General features: G+C 40.5%; 2 protein-coding genes and 1 pseudogene across 3 annotated transcripts in view; 2 read left to right on the top strand and 1 right to left on the bottom strand.

Moving 5' to 3' along the window:
* Positions 1–13,228, top strand: part of CRNKL1 (crooked neck pre-mRNA splicing factor 1) — a 29,622-nt gene extending 16,394 nt beyond the window's left edge. Inside the window, exons 14-15 of one of the 2 annotated variants that reach the window (XR_010342406.1) lie at positions 163–5,967; positions 13,058–13,228. Coding sequence is in view for 1 of the 2 variants with exons in the window: in XM_064375399.1 (XP_064231469.1) it covers positions 163–330 (168 nt within the window). In the remaining variant the exon portion in view is untranslated. Of the gene's footprint in view, positions 1–162 lie in introns of both variants that reach the window. The other variant, XM_064375399.1, reaches the window with a different exon arrangement.
* On the bottom strand, positions 3,276–19,608 carry NAA20 (N-alpha-acetyltransferase 20, NatB catalytic subunit). The gene is made up of 6 exons (XM_012463448.3): positions 19,505–19,608; positions 14,176–14,200; positions 11,212–11,302; positions 10,056–10,191; positions 4,640–4,785; positions 3,276–4,165 (listed from the first exon to the last, which is right to left on the bottom strand). Exons 1-6 carry the CDS (start codon positions 19,555–19,557, stop codon positions 4,080–4,082), a joined length of 537 nt encoding a protein of 178 aa, XP_012318871.1. The 5' UTR covers positions 19,558–19,608; the 3' UTR covers positions 3,276–4,079.
* Positions 19,609–22,194: 2,586 nt separating this feature from the next.
* Positions 22,195–23,995, top strand: LOC110568853 (zinc finger protein 195-like; annotated as a pseudogene).
* The last annotated feature ends 2,642 nt before the right edge of the window (positions 23,996–26,637 follow it).

Here is a 26,637-nt window from a genome sequence, read left to right on the forward strand (position 1 = left end):
TTCAGACCCAGCCCTTGTTCTTTCCATAGTAGACTTTGATATTGTTTTGTAAAATGGAGGTAAGTTGAACTTCACCTCCAGGTTTCCAATAAAAATTCTTCACTCTGATATGTCAGTATATCAGCCACGTTTGCTTATCTTTTAATCGTTTTATTTCTGTAGTCCGATGCAGGCTGGGAAGAATACTTTGATTACATCTTTCCAGAAGATGCTGCCAACCAACCTAACCTCAAACTCCTGGCCATGGCCAAACTATGGAAGAAACAGCAGCAGGAAAAGGAGGATGCTGAGCACAGTCCAGATGAGGATGTCGATGAGAGTGAATCCTGATCTTTTTTTCATATTGACAAATGTTTTGTTATTTTTATAAATTAATTGTTTGGAACTTTTGTGACTCCCAGAAGTTCTTATATATTTCACCAGTAAGAAATTGATTGGTATCTTTGATAGCTACTTTTTAAGTTATTTTTTAAATGCCCTTGGGTTATCTAGTGGTGGGGATTGCAAGTAAAGGACTTTTTAACTGCTGGATTTCTTTTTCCAACTGAGACCAAACTTTTCTAATGTCTGTACACATCATGCATTAGGAAATGTAATTAAGGTAACGTTTAGCTTCTATTTTGGGTGAACTTGCAGACTTTTGAGCCCTTTTTTTTAGCTTTTTGGTTACATTCTATAGTAACTTTTCATATCATAACCATAGTTTATGCATTCATCTGAAACGTGTAACTTCTTCATGTCTTCAGAGTCACAGACTTGAGTTCATTTCCCAGCCCTGCCACTCATGATTATGTAACTTAATTTTCATTTTCCTCATAAAGTGGGCCAATACTTTGACAATTCATTTTAAGATTATATTATAAAAGGAATATACCTGGTGCATAGTAAGTGCTCAGTAAAATGTTTGTTCTAAGCCACTTTTTATTTTATTTTTATTTTTAAAGATGAGGTTTCACCATGTTGGTCAGGCTGGTCTTGAACTCCCGACCTCAGGTGATCCGCCCGCCTTGGCCTCCAAAGTGCTTGGATTACAGCCGTGAGCCACCATGCCCGGCCACGTTCTAAGCCACTTTTAAAAATAGTTTCATTCTTTGTAGAAGTGAATGTGAGTGGATTAATTTACCTTACCTTCTACTAGTGGCCAGTTATATTAAGTGCTTTTTAGAACATTACTTAGAAAATAATTTGCAGTGATTATATTTCTGAACAAGGTTCAGAAAACATTGTTTACCAAGAATAATTTAGTCTAATTTCAGTTAGGCACTCATCAGTTCTCCAGAGTGGTAGAGCTTCGTAATAGCTTGTTTGAAGAATAATGGCTTGTTTACATGTGTGCTACAATAAATGATGTCCTATGTTCACATAAATTTGGGAAACTCTGGACTAAGACTTAAGTCTCATTAATCAAATCTCTTTATAGTTAGGCTTCTGTACATTATATATCTCCAGTAGCAGTGTTGCTGTATTCGTTCCCAAACTTAGTGGACAATGGAGTTATTTCTACCTAGATTACTAGTAAACATCTCCGAGTGTGCTACAGTAGAAAATGTCGGGAGGCCGAGGCGGGCGGATCACGAGGTCAGGAGATCAAGACCATCTGGCTTAACAGGGTGAAACCCTTTCTCTACTAAAAATATAAAAAATTAGCCGGGCATGGTGGCAGGTGCCTGTAGTCCCAGCTACTTGGGAGGCTGAGGCAGGAGAATCACTCAAATGTGGGAGGCGGAGGTTGCAGTGAGCCGAGATTGTGCCACTGCATTCCAGCCTGGGCGAGACTCCGTCTCAAAAAAAAAGAAAAGAAAATGTCTACTTCTCATTGCTGACATGTTAAACTTACTCTTGGTTTAGAGCATGGGTAGAAACACCTAAGGTAGCTCTATGCTAAATAATGAAAAGTAGCACAAGAATGAATATATTTGCTGATATGTTGCTCACATTCTCAAGCAAAAAACATTTGAGTGCATTAACTGATCTGAGAGTGTATTTCTTTTAGCTTGGACTGTGTTTCTGAAGCACATTTTTTCTTTGTTCACTGCCCAAGGACTAGAAGTATATTTTTAAGATTGTTTTCCCGTAAAAGGACCTTTAGTAAGCAAGTTTATTATTAAATATGCAAATATCTTATTCACCCAAGGGAATAAAAGCTACTTCATAATGTTACTAAATTTCATCTTGAAAATAGCATACAGTGTTAAGAGGACAGAAGAAAATAGGGCTGTTAAGATAAAAGGCAGTTCTGTTTTCAGCCTGACTGCTTTAGTCACCGGACCAGCCAGCATCAGCTGCTGCGGTGTCAGATCACATCTCAAGTAGAGGTCTGTCTAATGAGTGAGCAGGAGAACATCATCTTAATAGCCTTTGGCTCATCCACAAGTCAGAGGGTGAGATGAAAACAGGTCAGAATGCAAGTCACTTAATCACAGTCTTCCTAGAATTATCCATTAATGTTGCATGTATGCATAAGAAAATAATTCTGTCATGTTCCCAAGGTAAATTATAACAAGCATGTGCCAGTGTGAAAGTTTGAAGGAAAAAGCTATTCTCTAACAGGAGAACATAAAGATTCATTTATGTCCCACACTCAACTCCACCAAAATAAATCCTTTCAATAGTTAAAAGTTTAATAATTTCTTGTGGGTTTTTCTTAAGTCTTTCACTAACCGGATATTTTCACATATTACAGAGGATGACACTACAGATAAGGAATTCTTTTTCCTCTCTAAAAATAAAACAACCTCAACAGCTTTTTTTTTTTTTTTTTTTTTTTTTAAGAAGGGCAGGATTTAAGCAAAGCATTGTGAAGAGGAGAAAAGCTCTAGGACTAACAGTATGAATGCAGGTGACTGGGAACTCTTAAGTATGCTGGGCAGTGAATGCTTCAAATGTACATTTTTAAAATACTACATGTGAAAGTCACAATTTAATTAAACAACATATCCTAAATGATGACCTTTCACAATCCTGATTAAGTTTTTGAGTTATTTTTGAGGCTGGGTCTCACTCTTGTTGCCCAGACTGGAGTGCAGTGGCATGGTCTCCAGCTCACTGCAACCTCCACCTCCAGGGTTCAAGCAATGCTTGTGCCTCAGCTTCTGTGTAGCTGGGATGCCTACATTGTATTATTTTTTAGTATAGATGGTATTTTTAGTATAGGTTTTGGGCAGGCTGGTCTCGAACTCCTGACCTCAAGCAATCAGCCCACCTTTGCCTCCCAAAGTACTGGGATTACAACTTTCAGTTTTACAAATGACTAACAAACTTCCAGAAAACATTCATAGAGTCAACAATGTGTTTTATTATACATCTTAGATTTATACATTTCATATATGCTTTTAAAGCTTCAATTAACAGTTCAATACAAAATTTAAAAACAAATATATGCAGCAGTGGTTCTCAGGCACAGCATTTAGGAGGAGACAGGAGCAAGTCTTTTCCCTAGCATACACATAGCGACTATTATGAACCATAACAGTGGTTATGTTTCCTTCTGACCTAGCTGCGTTTTCGACTGAAATTTTTTTTTTTTTTTTTTTTGAGACGGAGTTCCGCTCTTGTTACCCAGGCTGGAGTGCAATGGCGCGATCTCGGCTCACCGCAACCTCCACCTCCTGGGTTCAGGCAATTCTCCTGCCTCAGCCTCCTGAGTAGCTGGGATTACAGGCACGCGCCACCGTGCCCAGCTAATTTTTTGTATTTTTAGTAGAAACGGGGTTTCGCCTTGTTGACCAGGATGGTCTCGATCTCTTGACCTCGTGATCCACCCGCCTCGGCCTCCCAAAGTGCTGGGATTACAGGTGTGAGCCACCGCGCCCGGCCTCGACTGAATTTTGTTACAGTGAACAGCTTTCATAGGTATGATATTGCTAACTGGAAACAATGAGATTTAAAATAAATTGATAACCTGTATTTTCTTGAATCATTAAGACTTAAATGATTAATTTTCTCCTAATAGAGCTCCAGAATCATCCAATGAAAATAATATTGTCCATAAAGCATCCAGAGTATCTGCCCAATAAAGCATCTAGAGTATCTGCCTAATAAAGCATCCAGAGTATCTGCCTAAGAACCACTGCCCAGGGTTATTCAATGTCTTCAGGCCTCACAGGATGAGGTAATGGTATGATGGATTTCTTCTCTGTGTCCCTGGAAAGTGCTTTCCTCATATCTGTAAAGAGGCAAAGTTTAATATGAACACCCAAATGTACTATATCAAATTTAATGCATATAGGTGAAGTTCCCATAAGAGGTTTATCCTCTACCCCCACTTCCATCAGATTCTAAGCAAAACGTATTTATAAAGGAGTCTCCCAATTGCCGAGTCTCCCAATTGCCAAGTATACCAGATGCTAACCAAACCCCACCCAGGATTCAGCTCACAATACGTTCTTTCTTGTTAGTAAAATAACATGTCCATAACATAGTAAAACAGTAACGTATAGAAATTAACCATTGGTTAGTTAGTAGGTAAGTTAATTACTACTAGTAATAGGTTCATAAAGGTAGGTTGAGGGAGATTTAAATAATCAAAGTCAAGTATGATTCTTCTACATTTATTAAAATAACCAAATACTACAATCTGTCGAATGAATGTAACCATTTCGACGACTTTTTGAGGATAGTATCATGGAAGAGAGCTTACCATAAGCGTCCTCATCAGGCTCTCCATTGCTGGCTGAGTAGTACTCTATGACTGTCCTGTATACACTGTAGCCCAACTGCTTGTACATGTTGACTGCAACTTGGTTAGATACTCTTACAAAGAGATCGACAAAAAAACCACCCTTTCTTTAAAAAAAAAAAAAAGGAAAATGTTAGAATGTGGGAAACCCTAGAAAGTAACAGAAACGTATTTTTTAAACGTGTTTTTACCTTGCTTTGACTACTACTCAGAATGGTAGTAATAAGACGTTGCAGCTGATTACATGGTAATAGAAATTTACATTACTTAGGATTTATGACAATTACTTTGAAGACGACTTTCTGTTTGCATGCTAGTATTTCAAAAGCTACGACACGTTTTCTTAAAAGATAAAGGCAGATTCACTACCTATTACAGTTTCTCCTGTTTATGAACTTTATATACATGGAACCATACATTCTTTTGTCTTTTGCTTCTCTCAGTCAACGTTGTTAAGCGTCAGCTTCAAGAGTGGCTGGGCTTGTTCACCACAAGCCATTCATGGTCCTGTTGATAAACGTTTCTGGCTTGTACTATTACCGACGATGCTCCTATGAATACTTTTGTTGAATGTCTCACGTAAGGTCTGCAGCTAGGAGTCTCATTGTTGTGTTACAGGGCACAACTTCATTAGTTAATGCCAAACTTTTTCCAACTGGCTTGTACCAACTCACACTCGCACAGAAGCAAGTAAGCCTTCATTCCACAGTAGCAAGGCTTTGTGCATCAGATGTTTCTATTTTTGCCCATTTACGGTGTAACTGTATCTCAGATTTTAATCTGTATTTCCAATTACTAACAATGCTGAATATATTTATTGATTGGCCATTTAGATTTCTCCTTCTGTACAGTGCTTACATCTTTCACACAATTTCCCCCCGCTTCAGTTCTCTGTGTATTCTGAATATTCAATACGGTGTAATGTCTTTGCAAATATGTTTTTCCAATTTGTAGTTTGTCTTGTCATTATCCTTATGGTATCTTTTGATAAAAAAAGTTACTTCACTTCAGTGAAGTTGAATATATGAATCTTTCCTTTAGTTAGTACTTTTTATGGCCTGTTTAAAAAGTCCTTCTACACTGGGGCCACAGAGACACTCCCATATTACATTCAAAAGACTTCTTAGTTTTGCTTTTCACATCTAGGTTTTTAATAAGTCTGGAGTTGATTTGTGTATGGAATAGCGGTAATCTGAGAAATTTTTTTTCCCATAGGGACACCCAATTGTCCAGCCACCTTTACTGAAAAGTCTATCTTCATACTACTGATGTGCAATGCCTCCTCTGTGGTATGTTAAAGTCCATATATTCTTGGGTCTGTTTCTTAAATTTTGTAGCACTGGTCAAGATAACTACAGCACTAAGATACAGACTCACTCCTTACACTCTGATAGCTGAAGGGGCCTATCACCCATTTTTGTTGTATATCTTACCTCTTTTTTGCTCTTCAGAAGTTCTATAAACAATACTTGGGATTTTGACTGCAATTACATTGGAACCATATCCTCTAATCCAGTGATAGTTCATTGTTCCACTTATCAGGGCTACTTTAAGATCCCTCAAAAAAGTTTTAAAAATGTCAGAGAGGTCTTGCATAGTACTTGCTAGATTCTTCTTTAGTACTTAATGTTTTTTCATGTCATGGCATCTTTTTCTAAATTTTACTGTTTTTATATATACACACACACACACAATTGATTTTTATACTGACTTTATATCCAACAACTTAGCTTACCTTTTATTAATTCTAAACATTTATTTACAGATTCTTGTGGATTTTATATTTGTATAATCATATCTGTGCAAAATAAGTTTTGTTTCCTCTCAATTCTAGTATCTTTTATTTTTCCTGCTTTCCTGTGCTGTCTAGAATTTCTAGTAAATTATTGAAGTGGGACTAACTTGTCCCTGATTTCAAAAAAGTATGCAATGTATTACTACTAAATATATTTACTACAGATTTCTTGTAGATATTTTTCAAATTCAGGAAGTTCCCCCTTCTATTTCCTAGTTTGCTAACAGAATGAGTATTGGATTTTATCAAGTTTACTGCACTTACTAAAATAACAAGTGTTCTCCTTTAGTGTGAAGTTGAAACCACCTTGCTCCTGATGTGTCATCCTATTTACGTAGTCCCAAATCCATTTTGCCTATTATTTTTCTGGGATTTTGTATCTGAATGAGAACTTCCTCAAATTTTCCTTTCCTGTATTTTGTCAAGTATTGTTATCAGGGTTATCCTGGTCTTAGAAAAAAGTTGTGTTCCCTTTTTTGGTTTGTGCAAAACGGTTTGAGTAAAAGTGACCTTTCAGTCATTATTTCTTAAACGTTTGGTAAAGTTGGCCAGAGAAGCCACAGCTTTCTTGGTGAAAAGATTTTGGGCTACTGACTGAAATTCTTTAGGGCAGAGGTTGGCTGACAACCTGTTTTTGTACTGCCTTCAAGCTAAGAATGTTTTTTTGCAATGGTTGTTCTTAAAAAAAAAAAAAAAAAAAAAAAAAAAAAAAAGCCTATGTAACCAAGACCTTAGATGGCCTGTAATGCCTGAATATTTACTATCTGACCTAGGAGAAAACTGCCGACTCTTGTTCTATACCCTTAACGAATTTCTATCACATTGTTCTATCAATTAGAAAGAAGCATGTTTAAATCTCCCATTAGTATAATTATTTGTCTATTTTTCCTTGTAGTTTTGTCAATTTGTGCATTTTTACTTTGAAATGATGTCACTAGGTATACCATTTTTAATTGCTTTTTTGTTTGAGACAGTTTTGCTCTGGCGCCCAGACTGGAGAGCAGTGATGTGATCTCGGCTCGCTGTAACCTCTACCTCCCAGGTTCAAGCAATTCTCCTGCCTCAGCCTCCTAAGTAGCTGGGATTAGTCACGTGCCACGATGCCTGGCTAATTTTGGTATTTTTAGTCAAGATGAGATTTCACCATGTTGGCCAAGCTGGTTTGGAACTCCGGACGTCAAATGATCCGCCTGCCCCGGCCTCCCAAAGTTCTGGGATTACAGGCATGAACCACCACAACCAGCCTTGTTACTTCCTTGACTAAATATTTTATCAATATGCAGTGACCCTTTTTTATGCTGGTAATAATTATTCAACTATAATTTAACTATTATTAATAAGTATTCTAACTTTATTTTGGTTCGAATTTATAAGGTAATTTAAAAATTCACTTTCAATCTTTCTGTATTTATTAAAAATATTTTTATATTTTACACATATTTCCTATAAAGAGAATACAGCCTTTGTCTTTTAAATAGAGTCACTGTAGCTGGCCGGGCATAATGGTGGGTGCCTGTAATCCCAACTACTTTGAGGCCGAGGCAGGAAAATCATTTGAGCCTGGAAGGCAGAGGTTCCAGTGAGCCAAGATCATGCCACTGCACTCCAACAGAGCAAGACCCTGTCTCAAAAATAATAAAATAAATAAATAGTCTTAAGTCCATTAACATTTACTGTTGTACTTACTGACAATATTTGGATTGTTGGCTACCATTTTATTTCATGCATTTTGTTTTGCTGGTTTAGTTTCTTTTTTCTCATCTTTGGGATTCATTTTTATCATTCAATTTTTCTTCTCTACTTGTTTGGTTTCTATTTTTAATGTGTATATTATGTATATATGTATATAATGTATATAAGCATGTCTATATGCATTCCATATGGGTATATGTATGCATACCCCTACAAATAAAGACTACTTAAATCTTAGCAATTATTCTAAAAAATGAAGGCTTAGAAACTGGAAAGGAAGACAGCTTAGTGGTTTTCTAGTCAGAAAGAGAATCTATCATATAAACACCTTAAATTATATGTGCAAGGTCACAGGTAGTTACAATCCACTTTTTTTTGTTTTTAATACTTTTAGTTCTGGGATACATGTGTAGAACGTGGAGGTTACATAGGTATACTGGTGCCATGGCGGTTTGCTGCACACATCAACCTGTCATCTACATTAGGTGCTCCTAATGCTGTCCCTCCCCTCCCGGTGTCCATGTGGTCTCACTGAACAACCCACTTTCTAACTCCCTGTTCACTATACAATAATGCCAAATACTTTTTTTCCCCCAACATAATGCCATTAATAAATGTGTGTAAACTATAATCATGCTAAAATTTTTCTTCCTTTCTTTGTTTGGTCTAGGGAGAACTTTAAAAAATCTTAAACATTAGCAATGGCTTCTTTTTCAGCTAACACAATTTCTTCTCTTCTCTGAATGAGTCTGAGCTCCTTTGCCTCTAGTTTGGCTTGAAGCCTTTGTTAGGCCAGTTACTTCTTTAAAACTTGCCTTTATTAAATCTAATAATTCGTTGGAAATTAAGCTCGAGAACCCTTCTCAGCAACTATTCTCTTTCTCACCACACTTTTAGGCAGTTACGGTGGAGAAAGAAATGGCAGCGTGACAACAGGTCAAGCTTATATACACATATCTATTCTAGAATGAAGATAGGAGGAGCGGCTTTCTCTTTTATTTATTGTATTACTTTTATTGCAGATAATGAAGGGGTTTGATACATACAACACTTCTCTTAAAAAAAAAAAAAGATGCCATGTTGGCAGTTCCCAAACTGTGCATTGAGGTGCCCTAAAGTGTCTCAAACTCATACAGCCACCAAAGGATATCTGAAATGTTCAGGGAAAACAGCAAAACCTTACATGGCAGATACTGGCAAACTAGTTTGAAGTAGTTCACAGATTCAACATTAGATCTGCCTCTTAATGACATAGTATTTCTATGAAGCTGAGTTTCTGGCAGTTGTTGTGACTAAAAAAAATACTAGATGAAAATCAATGTGAAGCGGGAATGCAGGTGGTTGTGTCAAGTCGTTCAATGTCCAACAGGTGCACGCATCTCATTAGTAGCTAGCCACAGTTACTTAAGAATGAAATAAAAATATATTTTATTTCAAGTTTTTTAAAATGGGTATTAGCTGTTAGGCTATAAATACTTATTAAACATTTAGAATATAACTACTTAAGACTGACTATTTCCTTTTGGCCGAGGAGCACTGTTAAAAATTTATTCCGATGCCAAGACAATGTTAACAGATGTTAGGAATGTGTGTCACAGTGGCGGGAACACTAAATGAAACCTTGAGCGCTAGCCTTTGGAACTGATTCCATCAATTCCTCGGCTTGTAGGCCGACAGCAGGTCACTGCAACACTTTGCCTTAATTTCCTCAATGGCAAAATAGAAAGAATACCACTTTGACTATGTGACAGGATTTTTGTGAGGACTACTGGAGATGGAAGAAGATGAAATTCCTGTAAACTATAAAGCGTGACAGTTATTCAGCCTGAAGGGAAGAAAATGGTTAAGGGTCCACAAATCACTAAGTGTATTTGAAAAACCGAATCTCACCTCTCTGAAATCTCCTCTAATAACTCCATAAGTTTAGCAGCCAAACCAAGGCGTCGAAATTCTGGGGCAACAGACAGAGCTGTGACATGCCCGTGCCATTCTTCCCTAGCTACTGAGCCTTCTGCTTTACCCATAACTGCCAACAACAAAAAAATCACATTCAGTAACTAGGCATTGATTTACACATAATTATAGAATTACTGTTCAGTACATTTTTATTACAAAGGAAACTAATAACCAAGTTTTAATTTTTAAGTACTATCTGAGGTCATCCAGCTAACAGACAGTGCTTTTATTTGAAATTCACTTGCAAATTTAACACTATATGTAGTTCTAAAATCAGAATTAGAACAGGTTAAAAAGGAATGATAGACTTAAAACACAACTAATTTTGAACAAAGAACCAGAGTACATATTTTTCAAATATCTACATTTCATATGGGTGTGGCTATGTGTGGGTACATGTAGAGGTACGTATGCAGTTCAGAGCTAAAGGTTTTGTTAGTAATGCTGCTAATTCAGTGAAGATGCTATGATACCTGCATTATGTACTAAATAAACCATGTAGAAATTTAACAAAAGTATTGAATCAAAGATTTTTTTTTTTTTTTTTGGAGACAGAGTCTCACTGTGTCACCCAGGCTGGAGTGCAGTGGCGTCTCCGGCTCATTGCAAATTCTGCCTCCCGGGTTCAAGCGATTCTCCTGTCTCAGCCTCCTGAATAGCTAGGATTACAGGTGCGCAACACCACACCCGACTAATTTTTTGTATTTTTAGTAGAGGTGGGCTTTCACCATGTTGGCCAAGCTGATCTCGAACTCCTGACCTCAAAGGATCCACTTGCCTCGGCCTCCCAAAGTGCTGGGATTACAGGCGTGAGTCACTGTACCGGCTTTAGAATGAATTTTTTTTTTTTTTTAAGAATGAAAGATTTAAGAAGACTAAAACCATGTCTTTCTGATTCACTGCCATTATCGCCTGGGCCTAGCACCATGCCCAAAGCAGAGAAGAGATCAGTACGTTGTTGAATTGTTGAAGAGGAAATAAAATTACAAGCATCATGGTTATATTCCAATTCTTCAGTCTAAAGCAATCGGTTGAAACGTATATTAAAATCTTTACCTACTCCACAGAATACTAGTGGTATTATACTTACTATAACCCATTAATTCTCCACCAGGTGCCTCTGCAACAATGAAGTACTCTGGCCAGTGGGCGAGGTACTGTAGGTAAAAAGGAATCCCATACTAGAGTGCTGTTAAGGAGTGTGAAAAGTAATGGACAGTAGAAAGTTCTTCATTAAGGGATATTGTAAAAAATAAAACGTTTCCTTTAAAAAGCATACTGTTATATTATCCCCAGCTCTATATAAGTCCTATAATCATACATACCATTATATAAAATACTTAGGTTATCACTGATATTTAACAAAATTGCCTGGACATATAGCCTCGAGTGTGGAATGGAGACAGCAGTGTCTAATAGAAAGCAGAGGATCAGAACCCCAAAGTTCTACAGTGTACTTCCCTACTGACCATACCATATCTAGTCTCTGCATTTATAATCACCTGATATTTGTTTGTGGTCTGCCTCCTCTTAGTCAATGAATGTCATGTTCCCTCTATCCCTGGTGCGTGGTACATAGTAGATGTTCAATACACTGATGCTTATGTAATTGCATTGAAAAATTAATGGCTAGCTCCTACTTTGACTTCAGCTATGAGACTGTGAAAATAACTTTACAACTAAGTCCTTCCAGAGGCAACTTAATTATCCAGTTTTTTCCTCTCCACTGATTCAAATCCTGCATTTTTTAGTAATGCAGATACAAGATGTCTTAAGGAATCAACTATGTTAACAGTAAATGCCTGCATAATTTGCTCATGACTTAACTCTTCAACCTTGGGATGTTCTTACTGATATGTACTCATTCCTACATTTCTCTTCTTTTTACTCTGTACTTTAATGGATGAAAATGTATTTCTTGTTAGTATCAACTTTTTGATGCAATTTATAAGAGGATACCATCAATAATACATACACGCATTTTTTTTAAGTTCTGGGGAAACCTGTTCAGTGTGAAATTCTTCAAAATCTCCTCTGAAGGACCATCATTATTTTGAGTACTCCTCAAATATAACCCCTTAAGATGGCAGGCCAGCCAATCTTCCTGCCAGCCAGCCACTGACATACACCACAACCATCTCTCTGTTGGCTAACAGAGGAGCTCCAGACACCCCTCCCTGCCATCTACCTCTAGGACCTAACAGGTTACTTTCAAACATGGGCTCACCTGGATTATGGGACTTTCACTGTCGATTTTAAATGTCACTGGAAGCACACCATATAAGCGGATTTGCATTCTAAAATATTCCCTTCCTATATAGTGAAATTTTTGTGTCATTCAAAATTCTTCAAAAATCTTTAAGTGGTGATATCATTAGTCATAATTTAAAAAATACAGATGAACACTTTGGAGACTTTTTGCTTTTCCCATTCAGTTTTGTTTCTGGTATGTAGTCCTGTTGCTGCGTGTACCTGTGAGTTAATTATTACTGCTGTATAGTATTTCCTTATGTGAAGAGACAACTTAAATGGTGGGTATCCTGACGATGGACACCTGGGTCATTTCTAGTTTCTCAAAAAAATGTTTGAAATCCTTCTTCAGTACAGCTTAATTTACTTAACCATCTCCTGATTGTTGTATGTGAATGTTATTCCAAATACTTAGTAACTCTCCTGCAATAAATAATTTTTGTAATGGTATAACTTAGCAAACTTTTTCTGTAAAAGGCAAATAGTAAACATCCTAGGCTTTGCGGGCCATACAGCCCCTGCTGGAACTACTCAAACTGCAAAAGCCACAGACAAAATATAAATTAATCAGCATCATGTGTCCCAATGAAATTTTATTTACAAAAATGGGCAGTGGGCCAGATTTGGCCTACGGGCTTTATTTTGTCAACCACTGACAAACTGCTTCTATTTCTTCTTATTTTCAGTTTTCAGGAAATGGAATTACTATTTCTAAAGTGCCTTCCAGAAAGATAATAGCAATTTATACTGTCACCGGCAATTTATGAGAATGTTCCTCTCACCTCACCATCATCAGCACTGAGGTTCATCATTTTTTAAAATCTTGGTTGATGTGATAAATAAAATATGGCATCTCATTTTGGTTTTAATTTATGTCTTTTGACTGGTGAGACTGAACTCTTAACACCTTCATTAAGCTCCTATATGCCCTCTTTTGGTAAATTACCGGTTAGCAGAACCCTCCTACCCACCTACAGTAGACATAGAGCATAACCCAGAATCCGAACTTTCTGTTGTAAGCCATTGGAGATGTGGGGTTATCTGTTACAACAGCATAACCAAAGTACCCTATCTTCACATCTTTGCCCCATTTTTCTATTGGGACCACAATAAATACTGCTAATTGTTACTTTAAATCCTCTATCCGCTTTAGTAACAAGTCCCAATTTATAAAGCGGGGCACATTTCTGGACTCTAGATAGGATTCGGTGGAGCATGAAACAGGTGCTGTGCTGGTCATTGAGACCGAGGGGCCTGCGCAGGATTTCCCAAAGGTACTCTTAAAAGGGAAGAACACTTTCATCTTCCCCTGTTTTGATTCTGCTGCTGGAAACATGGCTATGATGCTGTTTGCTCTGGCAGCCTCTGGAACAAGATTAAGGCCACCCTGGGAGTGGTCCAGTGCTTAAACTGCAAAGGGCCTAGCTGTTGGTGTCTTCATGGAACCATCACCTGCCTGGGACTGCTTACCTCCCGACTTTGTTCACACTAGAGAAATGAAGCCACCTTGTTGAAGTCACTGTGCTTTCTGTTGTATACAGCCATGCTGACTCCAGAGAGGCAATGCTGGCAGGGGAGCTATGATGTTACAGATTTATATGAGGTCGTGATATTAACAGTTTGTCAGCAGATCTAAGACAACCCTTGTTCTCAGTTTCATTTTTTAAAATTGCTTTCAGTGTTGCTTATGATGTTTCCTGACCTACAAGTTTTTAAATTTTTCAGTACTCATCTGTTTTCCTTTTCTATTTTCTTTACTCTCAGTAAATCTTTATTCAAATTTTTTTTTTGTAAAAAAGGATACAGTTTCTGTAAGTGGATCCAAGTTACTAGAAGAAATGAGAAATATCATTAGTAAGCAGCGTTTACAATAACCAGTTTAAATAAGCCTGCTAAACAATAATATGCCACAGGAAAACAAAACATGCTTACTTGACAACGTTAAGGCCAACTTTAGGGCTGAGGAAGATGATTTAATCTACCTAATAGGCATAATAAGCTGTCATAGCAGCTATTAAGGTGTTTATACATTTTTTCATTTAACTGCTGCCTGCCTCTTTAAAATTGAAGTTAATAAATCTACATCTCGTATTTTCTAAGTGGCAATAAATCGCTAATAGAACTGAGGACTAGCTAGGGATGTATCTCGCAGAGACAGAAGGTCAAACTCGCCCGCTGCAGCATCCTCCATGGATCCTCCCTGCCTGTCTGTCTTCCCTGACAACTGCTCTTCTACTCCACGCTCTAAACGTGGTCACTCCCACCACTGTTTTTGCTCCCCACTCCTCTTTTACACTCCCACCTCCCTGTCCCCACCATCCCCATTCCTTTGCGTTCCATCACGTGTTCTTAGTAGATGCCTCCCGACCTGGCTCTGATGCTGTGGGCGCCTCACCAGCACATCCCAGCACACCATTCCCAAATGTGCATTCTGAAAACGTATCTCCTCCGTCCTAAAACCATTCTGTCCCCTCACTTCCCTATTTTATTAATGGAGCCACTATTTTGTCAGGCTCAAAACCAGCTACTTTTGAACTGTTCCTCTTCCGATTTCTAGTCAAATTCTCCTCTGAGACCCATAACGATGCTAGGAATAACACATTTCTGTAGTCCAGCAGTTTTTAAACCTTTTGGTTTCAGAACTCCTTTACACTAAAAAGTTACTGAGGAACCCAAAGAACTTTTGTTTATGGGTAATATCTACTGATACTTAAAATTTTTTAATATTAAAATGTTAATATTTTTAAAAATTAAACATTAAATTTTATTATTTAAAATGTATTATTTAATTTTTAAAATTTAAAAATAATAAATCAGTTACATGTTAACACAAATAACTTTACAAAAAAGTCACTATACTTCCAAAAACAAAACAAAATCCAGTGCCAACAATGGCACTGTTTTAACAATTCTGCAATGTCTTCCTTAAAAGACAACCGGATTCTCAAGCATTTGTTATGCTTGCTGCTGAAAGATCACACCTCGGGAACTCCACGGTGTATCTGTGAGGGAAGGACAGTGGAAAGGTGAAAACCCTTCTTAATACATCATGAAAATAGCTCTGACCTCACAGAACACCTGAAACAATCTTGGGGACCCCCAAACCCTTACCCGCACCTTGAGAATCGCTGCTCTAATACAGCACAGGGAGTCACTCCCACACTTCTCAACTGCTTTATCTCCTCCTGTCTGCCCACCAGTACCCCGACTCCACCCTTGCCATCTCAGGGGCTTCCTATTTCATCCCGAGGAAAAGATAACAGGAAGAAGAAGCCTTCAACGAAGTCCCCCAACTGAACCTACGCACACAGGCTTCTGCGCCCATATGCTGCTTGCTCTCCTGTCACTAGGCACGAAGTGCGGTGAGAGACCCCTTCAGTACTCAGGACCCTCCTCCTGCAATTCTCTTTCCCTCCTGCATCTGCATCTTCAATTTCTCTTTCCTGGAAGAAATGTACAAATATGTGCACTGAGCCATCAGGTGCTCTTGAACAGCTTCCCATTCCTGGGACAGCCTGAAATGCTGTCTTCACTCAGCTTCAGAGACCACGGGGTTTTCCTCTCACCTCACTGAGCCACGTGGTCTCCTTTACTTGAACACTTGATGCCCTACGGCACCATCTTACAGTCTCTTAGCCTTTTTTTTTCTACACTTATGTCAACCCCCAAATTTCTGTCTTTAGCCCAGACCGAATCTTGAGACGCCCATGCCCAGATGCCTTCCTGGCTCCTCCACCTGGGTTTCCTGGTGCACTTGGCAGAGAAGCCCAGGCCTTGCCCTTCTAACTCTGCTGTTATCCTCTTACCCTCCCACGCACGCTGTCTGTTCCAGCCACGAGGCCCACCTCCTATTTGAAACAGGGTGTCTTCACTTACAGTTCCCTCTATCTGGAAGCTCCCCTGCCCCCCAGTGTTCATGTAACTCATTTCCTAACTTTCCCAGGTCTTTCTTCAAGGGCACTCTCCCTCAACACGCAAACTGAAGCTGAATCCCCACTCACTTCCAACTTTCCTTCTCTGCTTGTATTTTCCTTTGTAACTGAAGCTAAGTTCCAAATGACTTCCTGCACAATATTAGAGCAGTGATTCCTAAGGTGTGGGTCAGGATTTGGGGGTGTCCCCAAAATTGTTTCAGGTGTTCTATGAAGTCTGAGCTATTTTATGATACACTAAGGTTTTTAGAGGGGAAAATGTACATTCTATAAAGACATGTTTTTATATCTCGTTCACTGATACGTCTCTAGCTCTGGCACACAGTAGGCACTGAAATATTTTTCCAAGAATAAAATATGTGTCAAATTAATTGCAGTATTCTACATCCATGGATTCTTTTAATTCCAACTGCAACATCTAATCTGAGTGATTCTCAGAGTTTTCTACCAAAATTAAAGAGGTAAGAAAATAGAAAAAAATGAGGTCACAGTGTAGTGGCTCACAACTGTAATTCCGGCACTTTGGGAAGATAAGGTGGGAGAATCACCTGAGCCTGGGAGTTCCAGACCAGCTTGGGCAACAAAACAAGACCCTGTCTCTACAAAAAATTTTAAAAATTAGTGGGATGTGGCAGCACGTACCTGTAGTCCCAGCTACTCAGGTGGCTGAGGCAGGAGGACAGCCTGGGCCTGGGAGTTTGAGACTACAGAGAGCTATGTTTGTGCCACTGCATTCCTTTTCTGGGTGACAGAGTGAGATCCTGTCTCAAAAAATAAAAGAAAATGGTGAATAAGTGGAGCTCCCCTACTGGCACATTCTGAAGAGGCCACATGATTCCCTGAAATCTAGTATTTTCTTGCTAAGTGTTCCTGTGTATTTTCTTTCTTTTCGTTTCCATATAAAACTGTTGTCCTTTCCTAGATCTTCAGTTAAAACTGGTTCTCCATGAAGCTCTGCCTTAACTTCTCCTGAAGCTTCAAGACACCCTGTCACCTCCCACGCTGCACCTCCCAAACTGAAGCTGCTGTCATCATCTCTGGGCCACTGCCAAGGCCTCATAAATGGCTTACCTGCCCAGTTTACCTGCTCTCATCACATCACAGCCCACAGAGCTCAGTGGTTAAGAATTTGAATCCATCACCTGGATTTTACAGTGAACATTCTGCTACACTGGCTTCATCATCCTTCCCTGCCCATCTGTCAATCCTAGATCCACTTTTTAAAACAATAGGGCAGTATGTGAAAACTAAGAACCAAGTGGTTCCGATTCAAGCATCAGGAGGATAGAAAGAACTATGGGATGAGATGGCTGGGAACATTTCAAAGAGAGGGTGAGCCTTTCCAGAGGCTCCAGGTGGGTTAAGACCCACTCAGAGCAGTGGGTTGCAAATGGAATGTGCATGTCTTAACACGGTTCCTGTGGTCAGGGACCAAGTCTTTCAGAACCACTGCTCCAGAGCCAATCTCTTTGGATGAAATTCCTTCCTTTACTCACTCCCACCTGGGCCAATTCACTTGCTCTTGCCAGGCCTTAGTTTATTCATACACAAAATGGGGGTGACAGCACCTCAAATAGTTGTAAGGATTAACTGGACTATGACATGAGCACTCAGAACAGTGCAGGAGATAATGAGTTCAACACACGTCACTACAGCTATGACTGTAGTTAGACCAGACTGGCCCAACAGAAAATTCTTTCCACAGGATCAAGTGTAAATCCCTCCAGTTACTGCACTGTTAACTGACTGCTCAGTGACAGAAACCAACCACTAGATTCACACTGATCCCAGCTGTCTGACTGCACTTCAAGTTTCCCCACTTTCACTCCCCGCTACTCTGGAATTTCCTTCTTCCTCCCTTACCAACGTGTTATCCATCCTTCAAGGTTCACCCACTCTTTGAAATGTTCCCAGTTATCTCATCCCACAGTTCCTTCCATCTTCTTCACACCTGAATCGGAACCACTTGGTCCTTAGTTTCATATGGTGGGAGCTTATTTTTTTAAAACGGATTTAGGACTGACAGGCAGAGAGAGAACCAGCATAACAAAATGTTAACTGCAGAATCCAGGAGAAGTGTCTATAGAAGCACATGGTGAAATTCCTCCAACTTTTCTTTTCTTTCTGAAACGGAGTCTCCCTCTGCCGCCAGGCTGGAGTGCTGTGGTAAGATAGCAGCTCACCGCAACCTCCGCCTCCTGCCTTCAAGCGATTCTCCTGCCTCAGCCTCCGGAGTAGCTGGAACTACAGGCACCCGCCACCACGCCCAGCTAATTTTTTCTATTTTTTAGTAGAGAGTGGGTTTGACCATGTTGGCCACGATGGTCTCAATCTCTTGACCTCGTGATCCGCCCGCCTCGGCCTCCCAAAGTGCTGGGATTACAGGGGTGAGCCACCGCACCTGGCCTCCTCCAACTTCTCTAAACGTTCGAAAATCTTCATAATAAAATGTTTTCTTAAAAAAAAAAAATAGTACCTGCAAATCAGAGGTCTGGCCTTAAATCGAATCCAAAGAAACTGAATCCAGGGCTCTGCACACAGCGAGCCTTCCCTAGGATCTGCCCTGACACCTCATAGAGGAAAGGTGTCTACACCGGAGTGTGCAGCTACAGTAACTAAACTTGCAATCACTAGCCCATGACTGAGACAGTATCCACTGCAGAGGGCACAGTGATCAGCGTTATTTCATTTAGCTACAATTTAACCACGGCCACCAGGTGGGCTTCACGATGTACGCATCCCAGCAGCTGCTGACCCGTTTCCGACCCTCGCAGGCCCCCTCTGCGGCCGGGCCTGCGGCGGTGCCCACTGCCCACAAGAGGCGCGGCCCAGCCAGCAGCCAGCAAGCAGCCGGGCGAGGAGCCCAGGTCCTAGGCTCCAGGCCGCGCCCCCGGCTCGCCCCATCGCCCCGGCGCGTCCTAACAGCCACCCTGAGCGGCGGCCCGAGCGCTGCCCCAGGACCCACCAGCTCGCAGAATCCAGGGATAAAGTGTGAATACTTTGGCCAAGGTCGCCAAGGCCAGCGCGTGTCGACCCCGGGTCCACCCGTCCCTGGACCCTGTGACCCCAGAGAGGCGCCTTTGTCGGCCGGCGGGGGTGGTTCTCGCGGGTCCCCGCCCGGGTTTGGGGTCCAGCCGGGAGGGCACGGCCGGGAAGCAGGGCCGGACCAGGAGCGGCTGGCCCTAAGCGCATCTCACTCACATGTTGTTGAAGCGGAACAGGTCGTCGCAGGTGAAGGCCCGGAGCGTGGTCATCGCGCCGCCGCCACTTCCGAAACCCGTACGCCAAGACCCTGCGCCCGCCCCGCCGGAAGTCTCCCGGAGCGCGGCCGCCGCGGAACCCAGGGGCCGGGGTACTGCTTCCGGGCCACGAGTTGCTCGACAATGACAGCAACGAAGCAGCTTCCTCTGGCGGCCGGCGGCGGGAATTGCCAGCCAGCTCCCGTAGGGCCTCCGGGGCTCTAGCTGCTCAGAGCTTCGGATCACCTCCCGGGAAGCGGCTGCAAAAAGCAGGCCTCGACACCTGGCAAGGAAAAAAGCTGCTGGGGATGCAGAAACCCAAGCAGAAGAGCGGGGTTCACAGCCACCCGGTGCTGCAGAGTAAATGAGGAATGGGAGACCGCTTGTCCCAGGGATGCGAGTAGCAGATGTCATCTTAAAATGTCAATACCACGTTTAAATACAAAAAGAAGGCCGGGCACGGTGGCTCACGCCTGTAATCCCAACACTGGGAGGCCAAGGCGGGCGGATCACTTGAGGTCAGGGGTTTGAGACCAGCCTGGCCGAACGGAAGGAAGGAGGGAAGGAAGGGAGGATGGGAGGATGGGAGGATGGGAGGAAGGGAGGAAGGCGCGTGCCTGTACTTGGAGGGTGCAGGAGAATCCCTTGAATCTGGAAGCGGAGGTTGCAGTGAGCGGAGATCTCACTACTCCACTCCAGCATGGGTGAGACTCCATCTTAAAAATAAATAAATGAATAAATGCAAAAAGAAGTGTAAAATTGATTTTGATAGTACACTTTATTTTACTCATTTATTTTTCCTATTTGGGAAAAATATTTTTCCCTGTCCTCAGTTTATTATACCTGAATATCATTTCAGCCTGGTCTCGAGGATTCTGGGGACAAATTCACTGGTAATCTCATAAGAGAGCATGTTTATGAATGACATATTGCTTTTCACTTGCTGCTTTCAAGATTCTTTTAAACCTCTGTGACTTCTGAAACTGTGCTGATCGTGTTTTACATCTCTTCTTGCTTATACTATTGATGTGTTGAGCTTGTTTTTTTATCTCTGTTCTTACTTTGGAGAAGTTTTCAGTAATTATTTTCTTTCCTATGTTCAGTTTCTGAATCCATTTGTTATACTTTATATCTTTTTATTGGTATTGTCATTTTCCTGATTTTACTTAGTTTTGTGTTTTCCCATTTTTATTCATTGAGCATTATTCAAATGATAATGTAATTTTTTTCAGTTAATTTCTGCATCTCCATTGTTTTAGGGTTGATTTCTGAACTTTTTTTGATGTCTTTAATTGTGCCACATGACCCTAATGTAAGGCTGGTTGCCCCCACTGGGAGGTCGGACACTCCCCCCACCTCACAGGGAGCTCAGACGCTCCCCCCTCCCTCGCAGGAGCTCGAAGGCTCCCCCATCCCTCACGGGGAGCTCGGACACACCCCCTTCTCTCGCGGGGAGTTGGGACACACCCCCTTCCCTCGCTGGGAGCTCGGACACACCCCCCCCCCACCGGGAGCCCAAAAAAAGCCCCACCAGAACATACCCGATACCATTTTGTCCCATCCGGGCCCCACTCCTTGCCTACCATTTTGTCCCATCCGGGCCCCACTCCTGCCTACGATTTTGTCCCATCCGGGCCCCACTCCCCGCCATTTTGTCCCATCCAGGCCCCACTCACCTTGGGCACAACCAATCAAACGCCTCCACTCCCTATAAAACCCCATGTCTGAGCGGAGTCCGAGCAACTTCTCCGGCCTCTCCTGTGGGATGGTGGAACCTCGTCCAGGAACCTGAATAAATCCTTCACATTGGCTCTTCTTGTGCTGGCCTCAGTTTCTTTCCTTTTAAACTCGGCAAGAACAAACTTTACACCTAATACTTTGAACAGGTAATCTTTGATTGAGATTCAAGCATTAATAAAAAGCTACCTGCCACAACTCTTTTAATGTGGCTTTCTCCTGGGGTAGTCTTAAATTGGCCCAGATGCTAGAAGCCTCTTAAAACCAGTTCTGAAGATGTGTTTGTGTGGAATTGTGTGTGTATTTTTCAGTAAAAGAGGGTTTCTCTGGATTCTTGGTAGTGGCCTGTGGTCACCTGATCCACCTGTTGCTGGTGGTGCTGCTGCAGCCTTCCTGCTGTGGTCACGGGGATTTCCTTTTGGTCTCAGAGACCCAACCTGTCATTCAGAGGACCCCCATTTCTTTCAGCACTCCATGTCATCGGGGGCAGAAACCAGACTTTGCCATAGCTTCAAAAGGACAAACGTAAAAACACTTGTGTTAGTATTTTCTTTTTTTGTTGAAGGAGAAGCCAGGACTTGAGGGTTTACTCTTACAGGCATTCTGCTGTACTGCAGAGGAAAAGGGGCTGTGGGGGCAGGGTTGAATATAATCAACATTTTTTTCTTCTTATGATGTGTCTCTTAACATTGTGCCCACTTGGTGTGCTGCAAACTCTGAAGTGGTTCTTAGAGTTCAGATGCATTTTCTCACTACTCATTGTTACTTTACATATTACAAAAAAATTAGGGCCTGCAGTATTTTTTGTGCCATTTAGCTAATGCACTCAGTATTATTTTATAGATAAGATTCATAAAGTGTATTCGTCTGTGTCTAGTAAGTGGGGAAAGTTTTGTTTATTTTTTTTTTTCAGCTATGTTGTCCTATTTTACCCAAGACCTTTTGTCAGAGCAGAACATACAAGATGCATTCCCAAAATCAATACTGAGAGGCTATGGAAATGGTGGCCTTGATAATTTCCACTGGAGGAAAGACTGGAAAAATGTAGATGAATGTAAGTTGCAGAAAGAAGATTATAATGCACTTAATCCAATGTTCATCAACTACTCATAGCAAGATATTTCAATGTAGTAAATGTGTTAAAATCTTTAATAATTCCTCAGATGTACATAGACATAAGTCATACTGGAGAGAAACCTTTCAAATGCAAAGAATGTGACAAATCCTTTCAAATGTTCTCATTCCTAACTAAACATCAGAAAATTCACACAGAAAAAAATTCCAAAAATGTAAAGAATATGGCAAAACCTTTCACCAGTGCTCACACTTTACTGAGCATGAGAACATTTGTACTAGAGAGAAACCTTACAAATGTAAAGAATGTGACAAGGTTTCTAAAACTTGCTCAGCCCTTACTAAAGATAGATTTTACACTGCAGGGGAACATTAGAAATGTGAAGAATTTGGCATTAGTATTTAATTCCAAATTATGGCATTATTTAATGCCATATACTAATGCGAAATTATTTCATGCCATTATACAAGTGGCATTAGTATTTAATACAATTAGTATTTGTCAAAAGTATTTCAACAGTGCTCCCACCTTACTGATGGTAAGGACCATGGCACTGAGAAAAAACTCCACAAATGTGAAGAGTGTGGCAGTGTCTTTATCTCTTGCTCAAGGCTGTCTAATCATCGGATGATTATCGCTGGAGAGAAGCTCTCCAAGTGTAAAGAATGGTAGAAGCCCAAGTCTTTCCAAACATCAGAGAAATGATATTGGAGAGAAACTTTTCAAATGTGGGGAATGTGACAGCATCTTCAGGTGGTTCTCAGACCTTACTAAACATAAGAGAATCCACACTGGTAAGAAACCAGACAAATGTGACGAATGTGGGAAAGCCAATACCCAGGCCTCACACCTCAGTGAAGATAGGAGGATTCACACTGGAGGGAAACCCTACCAATGTGAAGAATGTGGGAAAGTCTTCAGAACTTCCTCAAGCCTTTCTAATCATCAGAGAACTCATTCTGAAGAAAAACCCTACACATGTGAAGAATATAGCACCAACTTTAAGCAGTCATCAGACCTCACTAAACCTATGAAAACCCATACTGGAGAGAATCCTTACAAATGTGATGAATGTGGAAAAAACTTTACCCAGTCCTCAAATCTGATTATTGTACATCAGAGAATTCATGCTGGAGAGAAATCCTACAAGTGTGAAAGATGTGACAAAGCCTTTACCCAGTTCTCACACCTGACTGTACATGAAAGCATTCATATTTGAGAAAAAATAAACAAATGCAAAAATAGGGAAAGCCTTTAGTAACTGCTCACTTCTTACTTTACATCCGAGTTCGTACTTAATCAAGTTATTATAAAGATAACGACTGTTGAAAGACCTTTCATGAAATACAAGTTTCCAGAGCACAAAAGGGTATTTCTGCTGGAAAAAAAAAAAAAAAACATTAGAAATATGTTTTATACTAGATGGAAGCTTTGCATCAGCTGCTTAAACTTTGTTCAAATTCAGAGAATTTGTATTGGAGACAAACCCTTCAAATGCCATAAGTGTGGAAGAACATTTGTACAGAAACTATAGCTTAGAAAACACCAGGGTTCGTACCAAAAGATATTTTTCAAATGCAGTAAATGGGCAAAATAAGCAAAATCAAGTCTAAGTAAACATTAGGGAAAGAGAAAGGAACAGGGCACTGACAGGCTCGGACATGGACTGAATCAGTGTTGAGTCTGCAGAGTAATCTGGACTTGAAATAGATCATTCATTCACACTTACGTTTAATAGAAGGATGAGATTGATTTTTTTGTAGAGTTATAAGTGCATTCAAGATACACTTTTTTGCATTGAAAAAATGTTAGTTTGAAAAGCCAATATTGATGTAATTCAACTCTCAGATCAATTGATGCTATGTCTTTATTTCTCGTGCTGATGTGAAAACACATGGTTAATGGTTGCTGCATCAGAGATATGAGAAGTTATTTGATATTAAGTGTGCATCGCTGATACACTGTTCCACAAAAGGTGAAAGATGCTGAAATGTAAGATGTGTGAGTAAAATCTTGCTACAAAGGCTCTTTGTAGTTGTCTTATATACCTGTAAGTGATTCATGAGTTAAGTGTTTAATATTCTTCTGCATTGTAGGAAGAGAGAATCATTTTGAATTTTATAAATCATTGGTTTTAGCAGCTTTTCATTATGGTAATATACCGCAAGTTTTGAAATGCTTTTTAAGATTCTATGTGAACTTAATTTGTTTTTAATTGAACACAATTGTGTTAAATGCGTTAGGTCTGGTGCTCATGGAATAAAGTGTTATCCTACCAAAAATCAATTCCATCTTACGCAACGGTGTCGATAACAGACGGCAACAATCTACTATCAGATGGCAGAGTGGAGTAACATCTTCAGTGATCTTCATTCCCAGTGACTTTCTAACTGCAAGTAACTGGAAGAATATGGTTCTCATAGTTTTTTATAGTTTTCTTTGTAACTTCAGAGTCATTATTGTTATAATAAAGATTATACAGAAGTATAAATAAATACATATATTTCTGAGAATTTAAAATTGTTTCCTGTAATTTTTCTTGGATGTACAACCCCTCTGCCCTGCAAAACACATAGAGAGTTTAAGTTGTGATTTACATGGAGGTAAATATACAAATATATAACTAAAAATAAACGAGCCTGGGCATGGTGGCTCACAGCTGTAATCCCAGCACTTTGGGAGGCCAATATGGGAGGGTCGCTTCAGCTGGAAAGTTTGGGACCAGCCTGGGCACCATAGTGAGTGACACCTGTCTTTTTTATTAGCTGGGAGTGGTGGTGCACACTTTCAGCCCCAGCTACTCGGGAGGCTGAGGTGGAAGGACCATGCGAGCCTGGGAGATGAAGGCCGCGGTGAGCTATGTTCGTGCCACTGCACTCCAGCCAGGGCAGCAAAGTGTGCCCTTGTCTAAGAAAACAAGAACCAAACACAATAGAGATAAACTTTAGGGTTAAGAGAGTTACGGAGCACGTAATTGTGTGAGTGCGTGTCTACCTGTTTTGAAAGTGCACACAAAGAAAATAGCAAGATTGGATTCAAGCAGATCATTTTAATAGTCTTGATAATTTACTAGAAAACCACAAACCTCAAAGGTTTTGAAGGAAATCTCGATTCTCTCCTTTGTGTTGAATTCATTTCTGTATAATATTCTGGCTCCCGGTTCAGAATCTCCTCATGCAAATCCTCTGTCTTTACTTGCCTGTTATTCATGCTGGACCTACACGTAATGTTCCCATCCCATTGTTCATGCAGTCGTATTTCCATGACCTGCCCAGGGGTGAGAAGGAGAATTTCCATAAAACTTAGTGGTGGTCCCGTAGTAATTCTCAGATGTGAGTATCTTCACAATGAATGTGTTAAGTTATATTTTATTTAACTAGTACATTTGATTTAATTCTTTCAATTAGACAACCTAATTTAAGCCCATTTTTCCTTAGATATTGTTCTTTTACTTTTTATAATTGATATGGTTGGCTTTATTTATTTTATTGGGCCAATTTGTTCAGGTAGACACTGGAGATGCTTCCTAAGTTATTGGGTTGTTTTGATATATAAATGAAGTAAACAAATATAGTGCTAGGTGAATGGCACACTTTGTAATTAGGAGTAAATAATTCTGTTGAAGTGAGTTTGTGTCTCCAAGTTAGAGACTGAAAGCATCCATGGTGAAGAAACGGTATTGATTTTGCAGTGGAGAAAGGACATCTGTTCCCAGGCTACACAACTGGCTCTTTCCAAACGTGTGAAGCGGAATTCCACTTGTTCACTTTTCCAATAGTCTGCAGTCTTCTGCTGCCTCTTTTTGTTCATCCTAATTCTGCTTTGCATCGCAGTCCTCACTGCCGTCTGTCCCTCAGTACCTTATCCACCTCCTGCATGTATTTGTGCTGCAACACTTCATCAGCCTACTGCAGCAGTTTGTCCCCCGGGACCCCATCTTCTGCCTGCAGGCTTCTGTCCCTCAGGACCTTTTTAAGGGCCAAGGAAACTAACAATGAGAATGGGTCGGTTTCAGTGGAGCTGTGGCCTTGGCCTTTAAAGCGAGGCCACTTTTGGCAGGGAAATCAAGGCCCATCCTGAGCTGCTCTGGCATCATCTCATCCCCAGCACCCTCTCCTTCCCACCCATGATTCCCAGCTTTGCATCTCTCAAGCTTGGCATGCAAACTTTTCCCCCTTCCCTGTGTCCCTGCTGCCTGAGCCCAGACACCACCTCTCAGTGGGAGTGAGAGCCCCAGCTTCCTAATAAATGAGCTGAGAATGATGTGCTTATGAGGTCATTTT

This window comes from Aotus nancymaae, unplaced genomic scaffold, assembly GCF_030222135.1.
Source record: "Aotus nancymaae isolate 86718 unplaced genomic scaffold, 86718_ANA_hifiasm-v0.15.2.pri h1tg000001l, whole genome shotgun sequence".
NCBI classification, from domain to species: Eukaryota; Metazoa; Chordata; class Mammalia; order Primates; family Aotidae; genus Aotus; species Aotus nancymaae.

Coding starts and splice junctions, on each gene's coding strand:
- NAA20 (XM_012463448.3), bottom strand. CDS start 19,557: ATGACCACGCTCCGGGCCTTCACCTGCGACGACCTGTTCCGCTTCAAC. Junction 14,201..19,504: donor CTGTTCCGCTTCAACAACAT/GTGAGTGAGATG, acceptor CATTTCTTCTAG/TAACTTGGATCCACTTACAG. Junction 10,192..11,211: donor TGGAGAATTAATGGGTTATA/GTAAGTATAATA, acceptor TGTTGTTGGCAG/TTATGGGTAAAGCAGAAGGC.